General features: G+C 43.6%; 1 protein-coding gene across 5 annotated transcripts in view; it reads left to right on the plus strand.

The window, feature by feature from the left end:
* The window catches only part of MARK1 (microtubule affinity regulating kinase 1), a 70,857-nt gene that overhangs the window by 12,015 nt on the left and 35,734 nt on the right, over nt 1–23,108 (plus strand). For all 5 annotated transcript variants that reach the window (XM_053912301.2, XM_053912300.2, XM_053912299.2 and 2 more), the window contains exons 2-3: nt 15,845–16,048; nt 17,289–17,342. In XM_053912301.2, coding sequence (XP_053768276.1) covers nt 15,845–16,048; nt 17,289–17,342 — 258 coding nt within the window. The remainder of the gene's footprint in view (nt 1–15,844; nt 16,049–17,288; nt 17,343–23,108) is intronic.

A 23,108-nucleotide genomic window follows, 5' to 3' on the forward strand; every position in this document is an offset into this window, starting at 1 on the left:
AAATTCCGGTCATTTTTTTAACAAATGAACTTCTGAGGTGTTTTGGAGACAGATTACCACCTCCCGCCAAACCCCTGTATTCGTGTTCACAAGTTAAAGCCATCAGTGAAAATTTCACTGTACTTCAAAAAGTTTACTCAGCAGGTGTATAGACCTTTAAGTTGACATGATTATTAGCTTATATTAGGGCATAATTACTGGATTGCATTAGATTTACTCACTGTATCTGAACTGAAGGTCTTAGAATAGAGCTTTGCCTACAGGAGTGTTAAATTAAATCACATCTAATGATTTAAGAACAAACATACATTGTAATTTTTGGCATGAGTTGGCTGCAAGGTTTTTGTACTTGTGGGAGTGAAAGAACTAGGACGTTTCTCAAAGAATTTAATACCATTATTATTTTTAGATACAATTTAAGCAAATATTTTCTTTAATCCCCTGGGGACTCGGTGGCTGGCTTCTGGTGAGCAGGAGTGAATGATCTCCCCGAGGACTTTGGGGGTGCAAAGGAGGGTATCTTAGGGAGGAGTGCCTCTAACAATAAAATGCAGGCTCAGCCGCCCTCTGTCTACCTCCCGAAGAGACGTGTCCTTTGTACAGCCCGACTCAGATGCGGAGTCAGCATAACTTCTGGGTTAAGCCCCATGCTTGGAAGTGAGACTGTGGGTTCAGATCCCAGCTCTGCTGTGTATTAGTTCTGTGACATTGGAAAGCCAAGGAATTTTTTTGTGCCTCATGTTCTTTATCCGGAAAGAGGAGTAACAGTCGTGCCCACCTTCCGGGGTTGCCGCAAGGTTTAAATGCTTGAACACAGTGAGGATGCCCTTGGGACAGTGCCTGGCAGGTGCACGCAGGCATTCTGGCAGTATTAGCTGCCGCTGTGGTTGTTGTTGTTATTATTACTATATTGGGCTAAAGGAAGTAAATATGCCACAGTTTTAAGTGCTTACCCCAGGGTCACTGGACTATAACATAATTTTAATTTTTAAAAACTTCTGTACTTTAAGTCATAAGATTATATTCCTTTTTATACCAAATCTAATCGTAAAATTATATTAAATTTTCATACAGAAATCATACTGAATTCACACTGTGAAGTGTACTTTCTGGTTTGCTGCATTAAGTGTAAGGGAGCCCAGCAGGAAGCTGAGTTACGGGCAGGTGACTTGGTGAGCAAGGAATGAGCCGTGTGCCGAGGACCATAGTTGTTCGGTGACATGCGTGTCGTCAGTGGGAATGGACATACCCATCTGTAGTGCTGAGTTAGTTTATTCCCAGCTTTCGTCATTTATAAAGTGTGTATGGCTTTGGCATCTTTCCTTACTGCAAAACGAGCATAATACACATCTGGTGGGTGAGGTCATCAGCTGGAAGTTATTAGGTGTCATAGCAACCGGTTTCCCCTGGGTGGTCGGGATCAGCCAGCGAGATGACCCCCTTCTTTGCCTAGCGATTCACTGCCATGAAGCGGTGGCACTGTGCCATTTCATGGGACACTGCTATGGCCCCTGGTGGAAGCGTAGCTCCCTGCGGCACTGAGACTTCTGTGCTGGCAGAACCCGAAGTTGCAGAGACCAGAAAGAACACAGTCACGGGTGGGTCACCGGGGAAAAATGGTGAGAGGAGCCACCGCCGTTTCTCTCTCTTGATTCCTGGACCTGTGCATCCGGGCTGTGGGAGAAATAGTGCCATAGATTAGTCCTGGATGCAGAGGACACGCCACGTCCTAGAGGGTGTGACCCCAGCTCTGCAAGGTGCTGTCATGCAGCTGGTGTCACGACAGAATCTTTAAAAAGCCATTCCACTGGTCATGCCAGCAGCTTCTGGGGGCTGGGGAATGTGAAAGAAGGCCGGAGAATTCTTCAAGCACTAGCCCATCACCAGGCTTCATTGGCCATGAAATCAAACCCTTTCTTCAAAGCAGTGCTGCGCGGAATTCACGAGGGTGAAAAATGTGTTCTGTAAGTCTACCCCGGGAGTTGGGCATAAGCATTGTGGATAGGGAGGGCAAATCCACATTAGCAGCCGGTGTTTATTTCAGAGATCAGAACCCTGCCCCTCCCATGACGAAAGCAGTCCAATAGGATCGACCTGCCACCAGGTAACTGACGAAGATCACGCCCGCCTCCCGGAACTGTGGCGTCATTTGGGGAGCTCAGGAGTGTTCCCTGCATTTGGCCACTGAGCCTTGGCCCTTGTGGCTGCGGAGATGGGAGGCTGGAGGAGGCTGACCGGCATCTGCAGCGCCAGCCCTCTGTGGCGAGCATTCACACGGGACACGCCTGTCTCCGTGTGCTGTGCTCCCTCAGGGAGATCCTGTCACCTCTGTCCTCCTGGGCATGGATTTTCAGATCTCGTTCCGAGTTCTTGATCACGCAGCCAAGTCCCCAGCACCAGTCTGCGAATCTCTGCAGATCCCTCTTTCTCTTTCTAGGCAAAATAAACACCCAGGTGCACTGCTGGAAGTCCCACCCACTGAGGAGTTTTCTCTCCGTCACTCCTTCTTCAGGGCCACCCCAGAGTGGGGCCGTGCTGCCACAGCCATCCTCTTTGGGGTGGGACCAGCGCATTGTGCAGGGCCAACTGTGTACTAGACTCGAAGTTTTCTATCCCTGTGTCAGCGGGTCGCAGGGAACTCACTCCCCAGGAGCGCAGAGCTGTGGACTCAGACAGACCAGGCCGCGTAGTGGGAACGTGGTCAGGGGCATCTCGGGCACAACGTGGAACTTGTGCCTCCAGGACTTGCCTTCTCTCGTATGTCCTGCTGCCATTTGACGGCTGAGTGTTGCTGTGTGACTTTCTGGCCAGGAGAGGCAGACGACACCCAGTCACGACGGGAAACTCGTGTGGAATGGTAACTGGGTGGCCTGTGGTCAACTCCTCAGTCTCTCCTGGGGCCCCCATAGCAAGCCGGATGGTGTTTCCCCAAACGAGAATAGTTATCTACAGAGACAGCCCAGCTTTGCTCCCAAATCTTGAAAGTCTTCCCTGTGATTCACACAGACAGACCTGCCAAGGGCCCAGTACTGGTTTCTGTCTGCCACGGGTGCTTTCAGCTCCAGTGAGGGAGCCTCCCGGTCGCAGTGACTGCAGGGTGTGACGACAGCCTTGTACCTGTTACTGACAATGACGGTGTGCATTTGTTAGTGTGCTTGTTGGCCATCGGTGTGTTTTCTTTTGTGATGTGTGTGTATAAGTCTTTTACCCATTTTAAAATTGGGTTGGCTCTTTTTGGTTCTTGATTTGTAAGACTTTTCTTAAAAATCGATTCTGGGTATAAGTTCTTTATCAGAAACTTTGTCTAAAATTCAAGGAAGGGTCACAGTTGGAGGTAAAGGTTCGGCAGTCACATGAGTGAGGGAATTCGCCGAGGGAAAATGTGTCGCTAGAAAAAAGAGGGGAGCGCCAATACCATAGTGCTCTGAGTGGACACGTTTCCTCCCTTCTTGCTGCAAACACATGGACAGGCTTAAACATAATTTCAAGACGTTCATTAACGGCATAAGTGAGATATAAAGGAAGCAGAAGCGAAAAGAAATCAAAGCCAGAGTGGTGAGCACAAGGCAGCAGCGTGGCCGTCCTCAGGGCTTATTGGGGGGCCAGCGTGAGCATGTGCACTGCGGTTCCACACCCTCCCGGGACAGGAGGTGTGGCGTCAACGCCACCTGTGCTGCAGGGACTGGAAACGAGCCTCCTGTACTAAGCTCAGAGCCTCCAGAGGCGCATCGCCGTGCAAAGAAACCTAAGCAACGCTCTGCTTCTTAGCTGGGGGAGTCGTTGACAGGGAAGTATGCCATCTACCCAATGCCTTAAGTTCGAGCGGGAAAGGTTACTAGAGAGAAATAGGACTCCAGCTCTGCTGCTGGGTGTGGGGTAGAAACCCCAAACCGAGAAATTGACGTAAAGGTAGTTTCAGGACTGTGGTAGACTCTGGTCGAAACAAATGACAGAGCTTAGTAGAATGACTGTCAGATCTGGAGCTCATTAGGCTGTCATCAAAAAGTCATTTTTTATGGATTACATGAGGAAACTAGCCGTCGTTCAGTCGTGTTAATAAGAGCAAAAGCAAACAAACAAAAAGAAAACAGACATCAGCTCCAAGAAATAATGGAACAATCTGAAATTAATGAGAATATAAAATTTTTAAAAAATAATTTGTTAAGGCAGGAATAAAAGCCATAATGAAGTGAGTGAAAGGAATAAGCTGACTAGAAAGAGAACTAAATGGAAATTCTAGAAATACGTAGTCCTTGAAGTCGAAAACTCAATAGAATGGTCAGCAGATTATTCCGAGCCAAGGACAGACTGGCTGGACTGGGATATTCATCCGAGGAAATGACTGAGAATGAACCACAGAGAAAGAGACATTGAGGACATTAAAGGGCAATTAGGAAATACGGAGCGTAGAATGAAAAAGCATAACATACATTAAACAGGCATTTGCAGAAAAAAAACAACAAAGGAAATCTTTGTGAGGCAATACTTGAAAACATGACGGCTGAGAATTGCCTAGAGTTGAAGAGATACATGCCTTCAGATTGATGCACGCCAGGCACCTAGCAGAATAAATTAAAAACCAAATCCATACCTAGTAGAACTGCAAACTCAGGCAGAAAGAAAATCTGCATAGCAGTCAAAGAGAAACATGATTTCCAAGGTAACAACAGTTCGATGAACAGTAAGTAAGGTTCTCATCAGCAATAATAAATGCATGGAACAATGGGAGGATCTGTACACAATGTGAGAGAATATAACTGTCAACTTTAAATTCTCTTCTTCATTAAGCGATCCTTTAAGAGGAAAGGACAAAATAAAGGTATTTCCAGAGCAATAAAGATCGAGCTTTTCCTGCCTACGTTTCTCACATCTTGAACTACCAAATAATATAGTTGATGAAGGAAGAAATAGAATCTAGAAGAAAGTATTTGGATGCAAGGAATTGTGATGAAGAAATTTCAGGTTGATAGAGTAAACACTGACTATTAGAGTAACGAGAAACGAGCAATCGCTTATTTTTAGGATGCTGGGGGGAAAGGAAAGACAAATGCCAGTTAAAAATAACATGGAAAATGGCAGGAGAAACATTGGAGCCAAAACTTCTGAGGTCTTGGGTTATGGGGGAGGGAGGTGGAAAATGGATTATTTTTAAATTTAAGGCATAGGATGCCATTTAAATTTAACCAAAAGCAACAAAATGTATATCAGTTGGAGTGGGGAGGAAAATTAAAGTGAACCAAATCTACGGGGGGGAAGAAAAGGAAAAAGACTTAGGTAAAATAATCATGAAATAAATATAAGAGGATTAAACTCTCCTTTAAAAGAGAAGGTTTCTCAGCTTGTATCAAAACTGATAAAACCTGACTCCGCTTATTGAAAAGCGGACTAAAGCTTAATGATAATGAAAAGGTGAATAATGATAATGAAAAGTAGGAAAATGGTGATAAAAAATCAAAACCTGGCAGGTCACTAGCAGGCCAATAGATAAAGGGCATTGTTAGAGGTAAAGAAGATCATTACCCCAAATAGTAAAAAATATTATTCACAAGGAGCTGTATTCCTGAATCTGTAAGTATGTAACAACATCACCCCCAAATATTGAACAAAAATTTTGATATATTACAGAAATTAATAATGGTTAAAAACATTTTTAATGATGAAAAAACCAGAAATACAATTAGTAAGAGTAAATAAAATTTAAACAAGCGAAAGAGGTTTTATTCAATGGACATGTATAGAAATCTATACTCAAACCAGAATATACTCTTTGGACATATATAAAGTATTTCCGCTGCAGTACAATTAAGATGAAAATTGAATGCCCGCATTGGAAAATAAAAGGCTAAGAATTAATTAAAACTAAATAGGTTCAGGTCGGCTTTGTAATTTAAAGAACAGGTTGAAGGTAGGGAAAGTAGAGGAGGGGAATAAGGAAGTTCAGAGGAGATATGAATGAAGCAGAAAAACAAGGGAACACAAGAGAAATCAGCAGCCCGCAAAGCTGGCTCTTTGAAAAGGAGAATAAAACAGAAAGGGGTGCCCAGGGCAGGGCCCTGGTGCGCGCCGACATTTGGCCCCAGAGCAGAGGGCCAAAGGGCACTGAGTAGCTGCCAGTAGGTCAGGAGGACAGGCTGGAGAATGGTGTTTTGCAGAAGCCAAGAGGATGAAGAGAGGTTAGCTGTGCCGGGCACAACTGTTGGATTTTTCCACGTAGAGGTAACTGCTGACTCTGACAAGGCTAGTCCCCATGGGGTGGTGGAGATGAGTCTTGCTGGAGTGGGTCGAGGCAAAAATTGACAGGTGACAGCAAACAGCAGCTCACAAACAACGACATGAGCTTTTATGAAGTGTGTGTATAAAGAAGCAGAAAAATTGACCTGTTGTCGGAAGGGGACACGTGGTCATGGGAGAATTTCCCCTTTCCGGAGGAGATACAAGGGTGTGTCGTGCGCAGTTGGAGGAGCCATTTGAGAGGAAGAAATTGCTCATTCGGGGGAGTCAGTCAGCCCAGGAGCAAAGCCCTTGGGAAGGTGAGATCGAGTGGCATCCACAGTGTGGGAGGGGTGGTGGCTTTTGGTAACAGCAGGGCCATTTCATGAAGGTTGTGGATAGGCTGTCGCTTTGATGTGGGTTGAACATGGAGCGACCTTCCAATTATTGCTGTGTTATTGATGATCTACAGTTGGCTCCCGGAGGAGGGAGAAGAAAGTATGACATGGAAATACTCAGAGGACAGAGGATTGTCGTGTGGGGTCCAGTCCTCACTGGGTTCTGTGGCCAAAAAGTAAGTGAAATCAAGTGGCCTGGCTATGATGAGTCCCTCAGGATTTGGAACTGGTCAGGGGCAGGCGAGGAGGAGGAAGACTGTGGTCAAGGGTCACAATGGGGGGTTGCCAAAAAATGGGAAAGAGTAGGTGAGGGTGTTTGCAAGGGGGTGGCTATAGTGCAGGATCAAGACGCGTCACCTGGGTCAGGTGACATGACACCTGGGTCAGGAGGTGAGTGAGGACACGACAGGACTGAATGGCAGTGAGAACAGGGGAAGGGTCGGTGGTGAGAGGTTGTGAGGTGGCAGGAAGCAGTCACTCTTCCCCTGCCAGATACTGGGGACGAGCGCTAACTGCACGAAATCAACGCTCCAGGGGTGTGCAGCCCACGGGCCGCCTGCAGCCCAGGATGGCTGTGAGTGCGACCCAACACAACATCATAAATTACTTGAAACACTATGGGATTTTTTTTTGTGATTACATGTCGCTGTGTATTTAATGTGTGGCCCAAGATAACTCTTCTTCTTCCAGTGTGGCCCAGAGACGCCAAAAGGTTGGACGTCCCTGTATGCTCTCAGCTACTGTAGGACAAAACTTACGTAGGGAAAATGCGTGGTAAAAAAGTCACAGAGAACAAAGTCAAGAGCACAGTTCGATCATAGGTTATTTATACCCATGGTCAGGAAAGTGTTGTTAGTGTCGTCTCAGTTGTCATTGAGATTTGCTGCAATAAAATAGACAACGGCTAATGAAAATCGGGCTTGGTGAATGGAGAGGCAGCGTGCGGATGAATGAGAGACCGAGTATCCCACGTTTGGAGTCTGGCCAGGCAGCTGTTAATTGTATTCTGTTCACTTCTCGATGTTCTGGATTTCAGAATTTCACTGATAAAATTTGTAAAAGAAAGAAACAAATAAGATTAAAAACCTTTTGAAAAGGGGATGAGAGTGCCAACTTTTTGTCAACGAAGTGGGGAACAGACTTCAACATGACCGCAGACCAGAGAGGGCAGCTTAGCCCCACACGAGTGGGGCGTGGCCTCCAAATAAGGAGGGGCCTTCTAAGAGAGAACATTGGGCAATGTTATCCTAACATTTGTATATACGTCTACACACGTACCCAGATGTATTTTCCTTAGTCTCCCGGGGACCTGTGTAAACATCCATTTCTTTGGGATTATTTCAGAAACATCGAACTTGGCTTATTTGAGAAGCTGGGCAGTAACGAAGCTTGCCTGTTGGTGATACACTTTTCAACAAAAACAGTAGCCAAGGTAGAACATTCACCTCGATGAGTTAAGGAATTTGGAAGTCCACACAGAACCACGTGAGGACCCCTGATAAATGGTCGGGGCCCTTTCCCAACCCCCACCTCCCCGATCCAGTGCCATTTTGTGTGTGTTCCCTGGTGCAGGTTGGACCCCGAGTGGCTCTCCAGGTTACACAGGTGACTCGTCCAGAGGCAGCACCAAGCAGAGGCACAAATCCCTTGACTCAGTGGGACTGGTTTTCATCGCCGGTCTGCAGAGAGTGGTTCATGGCGAGGTGCTCTGTAAATGTGTGAGAGGAACTCAAATGCAATGCAGTCCATGCCAATGGCAGCCCCTCCCAGGGGGAGGGAAAGGTCCTTTCCAAGAGTAAATTGCTTGACTTAAGTAAAAACTGCAGAGACAATGAGGAAAAGTATTTGAAGGGGTAACACAAAAGCTTGATATTTCCCTGGATTGATTACCTGACATGTATTGACTGTTTACAAAGCACCCCCGACTCTGCTGTGTATTTTGCATCCCTTCACTGAGCAAATATTTATTACAGTCCACGTGTATATATCGGGCACTGCTTCTAGGCACCCAGGACGCAGAGGCCAATAAGACAGAGAAGAGCTGTGCTCTTACAGGGGGAATCATAGGAAAACAGGTAGTTTTTAGAAATCACATTAACATTAGATGGTAGCAAGCAATAGGAAGAAAATAAAGGTGGTGTAGAGGGTGGAAAGGAAATGGCAGGAGACTCATCGGGAAGACGTGGTCAGAGAAGGCCCCTCTGTGCAGCAGGCGGGCAGGTGAGCAGAGCTTTTTAAGTAGGTGCTGTTATCACCCCGCTTCCCACTGTGGTGCAGTGGGAAGACCCGAGTCCAATGTCTCGCCCAAGGTCACACACAGCTGATTCACGCGGCGCCCGAGTTCAAGCTGGGCTGACGGACTCCAGACCCGTTTCTCTTCACCGCTGTGCGAAGTCTGTGGACATGAATAATTAAATCACACTTTCCATGGAAATGTTTTATTTGAACCCAGCCTTTTTTTTTTTTTTTTTTGCATTAAAAAACAGATAACCCTGTCTGTGCTGAATGTCCTCCTGCGGGGTGCTGATCTTCCCTTTGGCCACTGCGTTGTAAATCAGCACTTTCACTAGGGACAGAAGTAAAGGCTGCCAAGTTAAAATGGATTCCATGCTTATTCATTAAAAACATCAGCTTGGTGAAGGACAAAGTGGAAACCATTGCATTAAATGGCTTTTAAATAGCCTGTGGATTTCATTTCTCTCTATTCTCTATGATTTTCATTTTAATACACATACTTTGGAGGGGGGGTTTTTTTGTTTTGTTTTATGATTGTTTGGCTTGTAACTTCTGTTCGTGGCTTGGATTGAAACCATGTTGAGCTGAAGGCTGTGTCTACGCCGATGAGTATCCGAGATGGACTGAATCGAGGTGCCCATTCATACGTCTGTGCCCATGTACTCATTCATTCCACACCTGAGCCTGTCGCACGCAGGGCAGGTAGCTCCCTTGCGTGAGGTGCTTTGCTTAGCATTAAACTAACAAATCAGCACTTTTTCTGCCCGGTGGAGACAGACAATGAATTATTTAATTGCAGTGATACTTGCCAGAAAGGTGAAAGACCAGATGTGTATGCAGAGTGTCTCCTGTGTGTATTGTCCAGGTAGGTCCCATACGGGACGAGGTGGGCGAGAGATCTACAGAGTTACAGCTCAGAGGGCCTGGGAATAACTGTTCCGTGTGGGAAACGACTCCTGCTGACAGAGCAGCCGCACCCTGCGTACACCTAACTTCTCGTCAGAAGGGCTGGTGTTCGTTTTTCTCTCTCACCTGTGATATTTAGGGTCGTGTCGTATATTCATGCTTATTCCTCAGCAGTTGTCAGCTCTCCATTAGTGTTTGTTAAATTAAACTAAGCAAAAAAAACCCACAAAAAACTAAACAACGTGATGCTGAAGGGTCGTGGTTTCATCTTATTCCTGAAATAATACTATTTTTTTCACCTAGGAGAGTTTATGCAAACACCAAAGAGGAAATGGCCCAAAGTAATTTCCTCTTCATTTTCATTCCGTTCTTTAGAACATGATATCTTCTCCTTGTTTCTCATTTGTTTTATTTTTTTGAGGGAGGAGAGTTCTCCTTGTAATTTAGGACAGTACACAGCTACCTATTTTAATGCAAAAGGAATAGAAACCCAGTGAGCCCTTCTGCTTTCCTGGTAGAGTAGGGCATCCTTTGCGTCAGTCAGCTCTTGCGTTCAGAATGGAGTAACCGGTATGAAAAATGACTGTAATTTAAGGGGGAATTTGGTCCACTTACATCGCATCCATCAGAAACGTTTCCATTCTGTTCTCACTGTCGCACGGATGACCAGTTTCCTCAGCAGTGACCGTCACTGGCAGCCTGTAGTGTCTTTAATCGGCTGGCACCTGATTTCAGATGATGCCACAGTAGTGAGGTCCCTGTGGAAGCCTTCTGTATCCGGATAGTAACAGCCACAGAATTTTCTGTTAGCACTTGTCGGGGTAAACTGGTCCATATTCTCGACTTGCTGAAGTCGTCTTCAGTGTTTCGGAGGAACAGAAGGAGATGCTAAAATGTCCCAGTGTGCTGTGCTTGTACTCCTCTGCAGGCGCTGGCTCCTCACGGAGCCCCTGGGCCTACTACCAAGGGGCACTTGGAGCTGCAGACTGTAAATGGGAGTGGTTGCAAGGCAAAGGTCTCCCGAGCCCAGAAGCTCTGGCTGAGGGAAACTGCCCAAGTCTCGGTGGCCCGCAGAGCCCACACCCGTGCCCTTTCTCCTTGTGTGTGTCCTTCGAGCCCTCTCACCCAACCTTTGCTCTCCGCCTGTCCCCTCCTTGTGTTTAGTGATGTGCACAGCTGGACGCCCACGGGCCTCTGGTTACAGCAGAGCCTGCAAGTAGATGAACAGGACACGGTTAGGGCTTTTGTTCTCTGCGGACACTCGGCTCCAAAGGCAGTCCCGAAGGACGGCTTCTGATCGTTCCAGACACTGCTGTTGGATGGGGGGCAGGGCGGGGGACGTGCCGTGGCGTCCTAGGGCAGAGCGTGGGCTTTCGAGGGAGGCGGACCCGGCTTTGACTCCTGGAGCTGCCCTGGGCGGTGCGGCTGCTGGCACTGTGTTTCCTTGCCAAAATTCTGACTCCTGGTCTCTGAAGTGGGTGACGTTATAGCTTCTCAAATTCACCACAAGGATTGAAGAAAGTCATGGCTTAAAAAAGCACTCGTCACGGAGGACATCATCTGCATGAAGAAAGTGGTGGCTGCTGTTACTCTTGTCGGGCCCATGGTGACAGGGTTCCGGTTTCCAGGGATTACAAGTAGTTGTCGGGGTCGGGGTGTGCATGTCAGAATGAGTGAAAATGAGGGACGAGCGGCCACGGTGGGGACCCCCATGTAAGACATAAACGTGTTTTTTCATATGTATATGTATATGTGTACATATACGTGTAAGTAGAGCAAGGGGGCGTGTGAGCCAGCCGCACCTAACCTTTGCTTATTCTTATTTTCTCATCGATCGTCTATTACCGATTTAGCAAAGGTTTTAGTATTAAAACATTAACCATTTCCTGCTCTGTAACACGCTGCTTCTCAGCACATAAAAACAGTTGCTAGGCTGCCATTTATTTTCTCTGGTGCTTACTTTTATGGCTTCTTAGTTTTTGTACTTTTTTTTTTTTAGATTAATATCCTTAATGCATTGGGAATTAATTCTGCTGTAAGGAGTGAGGTCCAACTCACTTTTTTCCCCCTTGTTACAAAACCATCTGTGGAATAATTTATTATTTCCCCCATGGATGTGAGGTACTAACAACATTCACATCAGCCTGTCACTAATTGTCCTTGGTATTTGGGTCTGTTATTTAGATAAACTTCTCTAAACCTTCTGTCACCTGGAAATTCTATAAACTTTCCTCTCTCTTATTGCTTTGTCACTCATGAGTCACTAGTCAATTGTAATGATTTTCACTAAGTCATGATTCTAAAAAATTCAACCTTCTGGAACAAATCCAGGAATAAGTAGGAAAATGTTCCTTTGTACCTGCTCTATATCCAACTGAATTATTTTTTTATGTGAAGTTAACGTAAAGAAAAATTAACTGCAATGATTTAGAAAGTATATCACCTACACCACACAACTATCTAAAATTTTTTTTCACAAACTAGAAAAAGTGAATCTAAAAGAGGGAAATGCAGGGATGTAAGAAACTGTTTTGGATAGTGTAACTGGTGAAAATTATAGACAATTAAAGTAATTTCTAATCACGTGGCTATGAGGTTTAATGCTAATCTTTAAAACATTTTAAAAAATAGAATAGGTACATGTTTTCAAAATATGAAAAAAATGCAGAACAATTCTCGGTGGTTTTACCAAACATCCTACACTGATAACATCTGCTGATCACTAGTCCAGTCAGCCCTCTCTCTGACCGTGTAGCAGCCTTCTTACCTTGCCCTGCTGTGATTATTCCCTGACCTCATCGCTGTGATTATCCTGTGCCCGGGAACCTACGAACCTACGGGCCCGCCAGTGCATGGCCTCTACTTCTCGCTCTCCACCAGCTCCCTTTGTCTTCATTTCCTTCACCATCCAGTTAGATTTTACAATCCATCATTTCCATAAGTCGCCCTTCGCCTAACTCATCTTGCCACATTCTCTTCGTTGGGGCCTTTTTGGCAAACTCCAGACCAGGATGAACTCATATATCTGCCCCCTCAGCCCGTTCTTTTGGGCATTTGAGTATCTCTGAAGAAAATGATACAGCCGGACAGATGAAAGCCGCAACAAACGTGTAGCCGCCAATGTCAACTAGACTGTCTGTCACTGGTGCCCCGCAGCCCTACTAGTCTTTGGTTAACGCGTTTTTCCTCTGCAGAAATCATTTCAGACCTCTTCTCCGCTCTGCAAACCCCTGGCCTCTCTTCACCCGAAGCAGGTGACCTTGCCTCCAACCACACAGAGAGAGTCACAGCCATCAGATCGGAACTCCCTCAACTTCCTACTCTCAGCTGTGCGCACTTTTCTGCACCTAGACCTCATTTCTCTTCCTTTCTGCCTGTTACAGGAGAAGAGATGTCTTTCTTCCCGCAGGAGGGCCATCTCTCCATCAGTGCCCTGCCTCTTCTCACTTTCCACCTTCCCAGGAACTTTACTTATCTTTTCCCTCTCGTGTCTCAGCAGCTTCTCTCTCTCCGCTGGATTCTGCCCTTGGGATTTCAACACACTCCAGTCTCTCCCATCTTAAAACAAGCCGATGAATGCTTCCTTCCCCCAACCGCCCCTCTGTCCCACCGGTGCCTCTTCGTCAAAGTCACACTTCTCAGGGGCATTATCTGCCCTCGCTGCCTCCATTTCCTCATTGTCCACGTTTCCCCAGCCCGCTGCACTGTGACTTTTACCCTTAAAAAATTTAAAGAACCACGAATAGAGTAGACACTTGGAGGTAGAGCTCTCAGTACACTTGAGGAGAAAAAAAAGAGAACACAGAAATCTAGTGAACAGGAAAAATAAAGAAAAGAGAAAACACTTAAACATAAAACAAAATGCAGAAGTAAGTCCCCGTGTGTCAGGAATTACGATGAACCAAACAGGTTCAGGTTCTGTAGGGTGTGACCTATTTCTCCACCTTTCTAGAAAAGCAAAAGTGTAGTATGAGAGAGGGGCGCGTTGGCAGCAGTGGGGCGCGGGGAAAGTTTTGGCGGGATGAAGAGTGTTACATATTTACACTGTGATCGTGTGTCATGGCCGTATGCGTTTCTCAGAACTCATGCTGTGTCCTGAACGTAGGTGAATTTCATTGTGTGTCATTCATACCACAGTGGAGCTCACAGAAAGAAAGTTGGATGGAAGCCTCACACTACACCACTTGGCGTCCACCAAGCTAGTATTTACACGCTGTAATTGTATAAACACGACACTTTTGAACTGGGAATGTGATCATACTCCATCAGGAGGATGAGAAGAGGGGGCACTCAAAGATCTTAATCTTAATTTGCCAAAGTAGGGAACTGAGGGAATTTCTAAGACTGAGGGACCAAGAATTAGCCAATACTAGAAGAAAAAGCTAAAGGGAAAACACTCGGGGGAGTGGGCTTGAAGTCTGGAAAGGTGGTACAGGGGCCTGATATTTTTTGTTCGTAGCCCATTAGAGGTACTTGGCATATTTGACCGTGTGTATATATCATTTTAATAAAAATTAATTTAAAAATTGGGGGCAATGAATTGTTAGAAATAACTATAGAAAGACCAAAAATGGGCATTGAAACCAGCGTAGCTAAGGCAGGGAATAGAAGCTCTGATTTGATGTCTGCCTTTTCCTTGGTGGTAATGTCTAAGCTGAATTTGAAAGGATGAGTTAAAGGATGAATTTGAATGACTCTTTCCCAATGTAGTTGATTATTAAGGATGTTTCCTCTCTCTTGTAACTGTTGAATTCAAGTAGTGCTTCCAAAATATTACATCGATTACTTGCCTTTTCTAGTTTATATTTATGCCAGTTGTGGAAAGGTGATATACATAGGTCCTCTTAAGCAAGCCTGGTGTATCTAGCACTACCCTGACGTTGAAGGAAAGCGCGATAGGACAGGCTCATCTTGTTTCTGTTTTTTGGCTTGTCACTCAGTGCTACTCCATGTTTTTCAAATTGAGGTGATAGATACATTGTAATATAGTTAACTTTGCCTTCTGGCCATATACCTAATTTAATCTTGAGCTGAGTTTTTTAAAAAGTCAGAAAGTAGTAACAGAAAAATGACTAACCTTGAGTCCTGCTTTGCCTGAGACTGGTAAATGGAGTCGCCTTTAAGATCTTTCTGATCAAAAATTTTTAGACAAGCTTCGGTCACGTAGGTCGGACAGCAGAAGTCTGATTTAGTTACTCAACCAACAAAAGGTATCCCCTTCTTTTGCTAATTTGTTCTACTCATCTTTGGCCATTTTTATGATGCTAATGGGAAAAAGATGTTATGTTTATGCGTGATTCTGTGTTTTCACAAAACTGGCTAGAAATTTTATATATGTAGGAATGCAGACAAAATTAGACATGAACAGGAATGGTCGGAGCTGGTGAAACAGGGCGTTAGGCAGCTTGACCTGGGACCTCAGGGGTGGAACTTGCAGGTGAGCAGGACGCGTGGCAATCATAGGCTAGTGGGACTGAGACGAAGGGAGAGCTTTGCCCAGGATCAGCACTGGGGAGGAAGGCCGCGGATGTTAAGTCATGGAGTTGAACAGGTCTGTCCACAGTTCTTGCTTGGGCGTGGTGAGCCGAGAGGCAGATTGGGCAGGAATTAATTGATTAGAAGTATACCTGAAGCAGGGAGCTGGGTGGTCAGCTGGCCAAGTTATATGCCCAGCAAGTGAACCAATGAATATGACAAGTATAGGGAAGTAGAACTGTGCTCGTGAGGTTTTTTTGTCTTGGCATTAAAGACATTTTAATAACGGAGTCCTGGACTGTGGGCCCATCTGAACTACACAAACAGACCCTTAGAGGAGCAATCGCCTCTGGGGCTCCTGTGTATCTAACCACTTCTGTTTTTTCATCCTAAACATGTGCCCAGAGCTATGCAGAACATTTCACTGTTAATAGTCCTACTCCCCCTGGCAAAAGGAGCTATTGTGCAATAGAAATTACAAGTAGAATGCCCAAACTTTAAAATCACGTGCCGCAATGTATTTTCCTTGACGATGAATTATGAATGAAAAGTGTTCGTAGTCTTTTTGATTGTCCTTTCATAACGGAATGACCAATGGAACCTTGTAACCTTTTTCTTAGCATACGTCTGTGGATGGACACACTGAGCCCCACGTGCAGCCTCCTAAATCCAGCAGCAGACAAAACTTCCCCCGGTGCAGAAACTCCATCACGTCAGCAGCTGACGAGCAGCCTCACGTTGGAAATTACCGTTTACAGAAGACAATAGGGAAGGGGAACTTTGCCAAAGTGAAGTTGGCAAGACATGTTCTGACTGGTAGAGAGGTAAGTTTTCAGGATGCCTTTTAATAGTTGCGTGCACATTAAGTATTTACCACTCCAGTGCCTTGTTAGACAGCTTTTCTGGAGCTGGTGCTGGGAGTAAAAGGCACGTGCCGCGTGGTAAATGCTGGCGTGCGTGCTAGTGGAGCGCGCTGGGTGGAACTATGGCGTAGTGGGCGGAGCTGAGCTTTAAGGCTTAGGAAAGTCACACCCCTGCAGTAGCATCTCAAAGATTGAGTCGGATGCAGACGAGCTTTTCTCAGACTTCCGTCTTTCCTTGTAGGGTTTCTGGAAATATTTTGGATTACCTTTGTTACCCAACTGTAGGGCCTGAGCAAGGATACATTTTTATTAAAAATCAGGTGTAAATGTGCAGAAAGTAACCCACTAATTTTTATCTACTTAGAGACCACATTAATAAGTGTTGTTATATAGATGTTTTATAAGAAAATTGGGTTTTAAAATCCCATGTGTTTTAAATTATGTGTATTTCCATAGCAAAGATGTATACAGTTAATAATTAATATTAATGTATTTAATAATTTTATATGTTAAAGATTAAAATAGTTAAGCATCTAACATCCTATATTACATAATGTTTACTGGATTTAATTAGGACATTATGAAAAATCTCAGTCGTAAAATGTTTTTAGTCAGTTTTGATTTAGCTTCGTACCTAATATTGCCATTTTTACTTAAATTTAGTTCCCTGTGTCCATTCCGACCCCAGGAGCTATTCAGATACAGGCATATTAGGCAAGGACTTGGGGGACATTCAAATCTGTTTCATTGGTCGGCGATAACTAAGCCTGGGTGCCCAGTTTCTCTACCCACCTAATCGTTTTACTCACGTGGAACTTAAGTTCCTGAAAGTTTATAAGCCCCTCCCCTCTGATAATTGGAACTTACCCAGATCCTGACTTTTATTTCAAAAGAGGACACTTGGAAGAAATATCAAAAGTGACGTTTCATTGAGTCAGAATCAGACAGGTTAAAGATTTGGGGCAAGTGGTGGAGGGTAAATGCAGACAACTGTAACTGAACAACAGTAAAATAATTTAAAAAAAAACAAGACTTGGGTCAATGGAATAGAGTCTGTTGCTGCCGAATTATCAAAACTTGGCAATCCAGTTGTGTGAGCCCTAAATTATATCTAATTAGAAGTAAAAGATGTTTTCTTTATAAAATTTTATTCATGAAAATGTATATTCTCAAACATAGTTTAATGATTCTCTTTTTTTAGGTTGCTGTGAAAATAATAGATAAAACTCAGCTAAATCCTACCAGTCTACAAAAGGTATTTAAATATTTTAATAGTAAGTAATTAGAATGTGAGTTTGTTAATTAATATATGAGTTCTATAAAGTCAGTTATCCTAAATTTTTGATTAGGTGGAAAACTGTATCTCATCAATATACTAAGAAAAGACGATATAAAAACATATTTATATTTAATATTTAAGTCATATTTTTCAAGTGGTTGTTTGAAAAATATCTACTACTCAAATGCGTGTGCCATAGGAAAGGAATTTATGCCTTTAATTCCGTGGAATAAAACCTGGTGCCAAATATTTTGAGGTATTCAGGATTCTGCTTCGTGAAACATCTATTTGTGAGTTAATATTGTCCATAGGTGGGTTCCTTTTATTGCTTCACTTGCTTGGCTTCCTTCTTTCATTAGAACTAGTGTTTCAGCTGACCTACAGTAAAAGATATGAACATTTCTTCAAAGGGTGAAAATATTTAAAAAAAACGGGAGAAAGAATACAAAGCAGTTAGGATGGAGAATATCCTGGCAAAGCGGTTTTTTGTTGCCTTAGTGCTTGCTTTTGTGGGAAAACTTTCTCAGACACGCATTTTACTACTTTAAAAATGAGACAGACAGGAGAACCAAGATGGCGGCGTAGGTAGACACACTGCGCCTCCTCGCACAACCAGAACTGACAGAGAATCGAACAGCAAGGGGGACTGACACCAAGGAAACAGAAAATAATCATTCATCCAGACTGGTAGGAGGGGCGGAGACGGGCACCAGGGTGGAGAGGACTCGCGTGGCTGTGGCGGGACTGAGACTGGCGGAGTGTGGGACAAATGGCGCAGGCAGTCTGAGCACTAGCAGACCCTGCGGCCCCACATCTGCGCAGATAAACCGAGAGGGCCGGACTCAGAGTGGCGGAGAGTGGGGCACGCAGAGCGGCGGGTAGCACCCCGCGGCACCAAATTCACCCACAGATAAACCGGACGAACGGAGGGCAACGAAGCAGACCGTGCAACCCAGGGCTCCAGCTCCGGGAAATAAAGCCTCAAACCTCTGATTGAAAGCGCCCCTGGGGGTTGGGGCAGCAGCAGGAGAGACTCCCAGCCTCACAGGAGAGGTTGTTGGAGAGACTCACAGGGGCCTAGAGCGTGCACAGGCCCACTTACTCGGGAACCAGCACCAGAGTGGCCCAGTTTGATTGTGGGTAGCGGAGTGAAGGATTGAAATCCAGAGGAGAGTGAGGCGGGCGCCATCGCTCCCACTCGGCCCCTCCCCCTCGTACAGCGTCACAGCTCAGCGACCAGCATTACCCCGCCCCGGTGAACACCTAAGGCTCCGCCCCTTAAAGTAACAGACGCGCCAAGACCCCCCCCAAAAAAAAAAAAATGGCCCAAATGACAGAACACTTCAAAACTCCAGAAAAAATACAACTAAGCGACGAAGAGATAGCCAACCTATCGGATGCACAGTTCAAAGCACTGGTTATCAATATGCTCACAGACTTGGTTGAATCTATTCGAAAAACAGATGAAAAAATGAAGCCTATGCTAAGAGAAACAAAGGAAAATGTACAGGGAACCAATAGTGATGAGAAGGAAACTGGGACTCAAATCAATGGTGTGGACCAGAAGGAAGAAACAAACATCCAAACAGAAAAGAATGAAGAAACAAGAACTTGGAAAAATGAGGAGAGGCTTAGGAACCTCCCGGACGCCTTGAAACGTTCCAACATGCGAATTATAGGGGTGCCAGAAGGAGAAGAGGAAGAACAAAAAATTGAAAACTTATTTGAACAAATAATGAAGGAGAACTTCCCTAATCTGGCAAAGGAAATAGACTTCCGGGAAGTCCAGGAAGCTCAGAGAGTCCCAAAGAAGCTGGACCCAAGGAGGAACACACTAAGGCACATCATAATTACATTACGCAAGATTAAACGCAAGGATCTACATCCAAGATTACTGTATCCAGCAAAGCTATCACTTAGAATGGAAGGGAAGATAAAGTGCTTCTCAGATAAGGTCAAGTTAAAGAAGCTCATCATCACCAAGCCCTTATTATATGAAATGTTAAAGGGAGTTACCTAAGAAAAAGAAGATCAAAAATAGGAACAGTAAAAATGACAGCAAACTCACAGTTATTAAGGACCACACATAAAACAAAAACGAGAGCAAACTAGGCAAACAACTAGAACATGAGGGTTGTCATTAAGGGAGTGGGAGGGGGAGAGAGGGGGAAAGGTACAGAGAATAAGTAGCATAGATGATAGGTGGAAAATAGACAGGGGGAGGGTAAAAATAGTGTAGGAAATGTAGAAGCCAAAGAACTTATAAGTATGACCTATGGACATGAACTATAGGGGGGGAATGTGGGAGGGAGGGGGGTGGGCAGGATGGAGTGGAGTGGGGGGGAAATGGGACAACTGTAATAGCATAATCAATAAATATATTAAAAAAAAAAAAGAAACAGATATTTTAGAATTTGTGCCATATGCGTTAATTTTGTATAGAGTGAGATAATATCCGTTGTGATTTTTATTAGAATATAAAGGGATCATAGTCACATATGTAAATGTCACATAAATAACTTTGGATTCCTAAAACAGAGAGAATCTTATACATAGAGCCAGTCGGCCTCTCTGGTAAAGCCAGTTAAGTTTTCCAGAATATCTGCAAAATCATTTTTGTCACGAAGATGATTTGGTCCCTGAAGGTGGAGGGAGAGGACAGAACCGTGGCAGCGATGTTAAGAATGAACTATTTAGCAAATGATCAAGAAGCCAAACTTGTGCAACCAGTCAAAAGTATTGGCAAACAGTTTGATGGAGGAGAGAGCTGAGAAGCCTTTTGAAAGTACTCCTTAACAATCCCTCTGATGAACTTGTGTCGGAAGGAATATCAGTCACACACATATACCTGCTTTTTGGCGTGTTTCCCTTTATGGTGGAACAAAACCGCTTAGGTGCCGGGTCCAGTTCTTTTCGTGTGTCGTGTGGGGGTCGTTTGGAGGAAGGGCCTCGTCCAGTTCTTTTGTGGGTCAAATGAGAACCTGAGTGATAAGAGTCAGCATTCTGTGGGCTGGGCAGGGTGGACTGTGAGAGTCCTTGAATCAGTAACGATGGAACACCAGGAGGGCCTGTTCCGTGTTCTGCGAGGAACCGAGGTGCCTCGTGATGAAACAAGATCACCCCGAAGGCCCGTCCCTCATTGCTTCATCCTCCAGGGAATGAGTGGTCGGCCACGCGCCTCTGGTCTGCATTCGGTTCTGAAGGAAATACTGAAAACAGATTATCATAAAGTCATGGCTATTGAACCATGTGTCTCTTTAGCATATAGGGTGGGAAGAGTTGGTGGGAAGTGTATCTTTAACAACGAAATATGATGGAGTTTGAAGGAAAAAGGTGTTTAAACCAGTGTCTTTTAAAAGGTGACACCAATAATGTTATTATCTAGCTAAAACACCAACTGCTTAAATGTCAGACTACTACATTTTCGGAAAAGACCAAACTGACCCAAACCTGACTTTTCTAAACCTTGTTGGCACGCTTTAGTTACTTATTTCCGCAGGGAAACCCTTCCCGTCTCCGCAAGGATGTGTGTTGCGCCCCTGTCCACCTTAAAGAAAGGCTCTCCTGGCCAAGGGTTGCTCATGAAGAGGTGCTTTAGCTTCTATTTGTTTGGTTTTGTTTCTGGTTTTTGTTAACATGTATTCTGCCTCTTGACTTTTAAAACCTCTGCTCTCATTGCTTGGCTTTTATTGATTGTAAAGCATACACCCATTTCTGTGTTCTCAGGAAACTATTTGAGATGTACTGGAATAGATTTGGAAGAATTTTTTTTTCTTAGAAACGAAGGAAGCAAGAATCTTTAAATCACCTATGAATTTTAGACTAACCATCTGGCTCTTTTAAAAGTCATATTCTCGTTTAGTTATTTGAAGAGTCATACTTCTATTTTTTTCCCTAAGTTGGGCAGTTTGTTGACATAGTAAACAAGTCTATTTTTAATTTTTGGACGGGGACTTCAAAATGTCTTTCCCATTTGAAATACAGAGTTGCTTTCTCATGATATTTTTTATTGGACTAAATTGTTTCATTTCTAATTTTTTTTTTTTTTAAGAAATGAAACATTGCAGATATAGTTGAAGCCCTCTGTGTCATTTCTTGGTTCTATTTCTATCTTTTCCTACCTAGAAAAGAACTACTGATCTGAATTTGGTCTTTCTTAGTCCTGTTCAACTTTTAAAAAAATGTTTGCATGTATATATCTGTACATAAAAGTACTACATATTTATTTTTAAACTCCCTCTCCTTCTGCAACTGGCTTTTTTCCTATAACATCTTTCCGTTGTATTCATGTTTGTCTACATAGTTTAGCTCATTTATTTTCACTACTATTAATCATGTGCCATTGTATGAATATGCCACTGTTCACTCATTCTCTTATTAATAGGTATACTAATAGTTTGTCCCTTTTTCTGTTGGTGGATATTTAAATCATTCCTGCTGACTTTGTGTTTCACTTTGTTATTTTCTAGCTAGTTAACATTTTGTTTTTGCTGTTACACACAGTGCTGCAATGATAGTTATTGTGTAACCCTTTTCTTAAAGATATGTAGAAGGATATGTCTCTTCAGGTGGATTGCTGGGTTAAAGGGTATGCCTAGTCTCAGCTTTAAATATTGTCAAATTGGTCTTCGAAGTGGATGAACCCACATGAACTCCTGCTAACACAGAATAAGGTTTACTGTTGCTCTACCTTCTTGCATTTATATTCTCAGATTTCTTAATTTTTGCCAACTTCATGGATGCAAAATGGTATCTTGTTCTCATTTCATATAGAAATGGAGTCATACAGTATTTGTCTTTATGCGACTAGCTTATTTCACATAGCGTGATGTTTTCAAGGTTTGTTCGTGGTATGTGTCAGAATGTCCATCCTTGCGAAGGCTGAACAGTATTTGGTTGTATGTATCTATCCCGATTGTTCATTCATCCGTCGGTGGACACTTGGGTGGCTTCCCTCTTTTAGCTACTGTGGATCACGCCGCCATGAACACGGATATGCCAATGTATGTTGGCATATCCGTGAGTCTTTGGGATCTATATATATATTTTCTATGCATTCTTGTCAACACATTATTTTCTGATTTTTTTTTTTAGTAGCCATTCTAAAGAGCCTGAGGTTATTATCTCATTGTGGTTTTGACTTGCATTTCCCTGATGACTAATGATATTGAGCATTTTTTCCATGTTCTTTTTGGCCATTTGTGTATCCTCTTGATAGAAATGATAACTTCTGAAAGCACCAAATTTAGATTTTATTCTGACAAAACACATGTGTCCTAATATAGACTTTTTGCAGTATCATCAATTATTGGTTTTCTGGTTTTCTATAGAACTAGTTGTTTGATTTTGATTCTAACAAATACTCAGAGGTAACATACAGTAAAAAAAAATGCTAAATCATGCTTTTGAAGAACAGGCCTTATATTGTTTAAAAGTAAAATAAAAGGAAGGGAAATTTTAACATTCATGTTTCAGGTGACATTTTCATTTTGTTTTGGTTTTCTATAAAGTGGTAAATATATTTTTATTATTTTTAATGTTATGCAAGTCTCCCTTAAAATGCTACTGAGAATAGTTTTATTTTCAAGTATTATTTAAATATAGGCTCATATGATTTAATCTTTAATAAACTATCTGATCAACCAGTAGAGATGACTAAAGAGTCAGAATCCCCCAAGGAAGGTTGTTTAGAGATAACAATGAAGTGAAGAATCACTTAGTTTCATTTCCACAGTATTATTC

This window comes from Desmodus rotundus, chromosome 10 (assembly GCF_022682495.2).
Source record: "Desmodus rotundus isolate HL8 chromosome 10, HLdesRot8A.1, whole genome shotgun sequence".
NCBI classification, from domain to species: domain Eukaryota; kingdom Metazoa; phylum Chordata; class Mammalia; order Chiroptera; family Phyllostomidae; genus Desmodus; species Desmodus rotundus.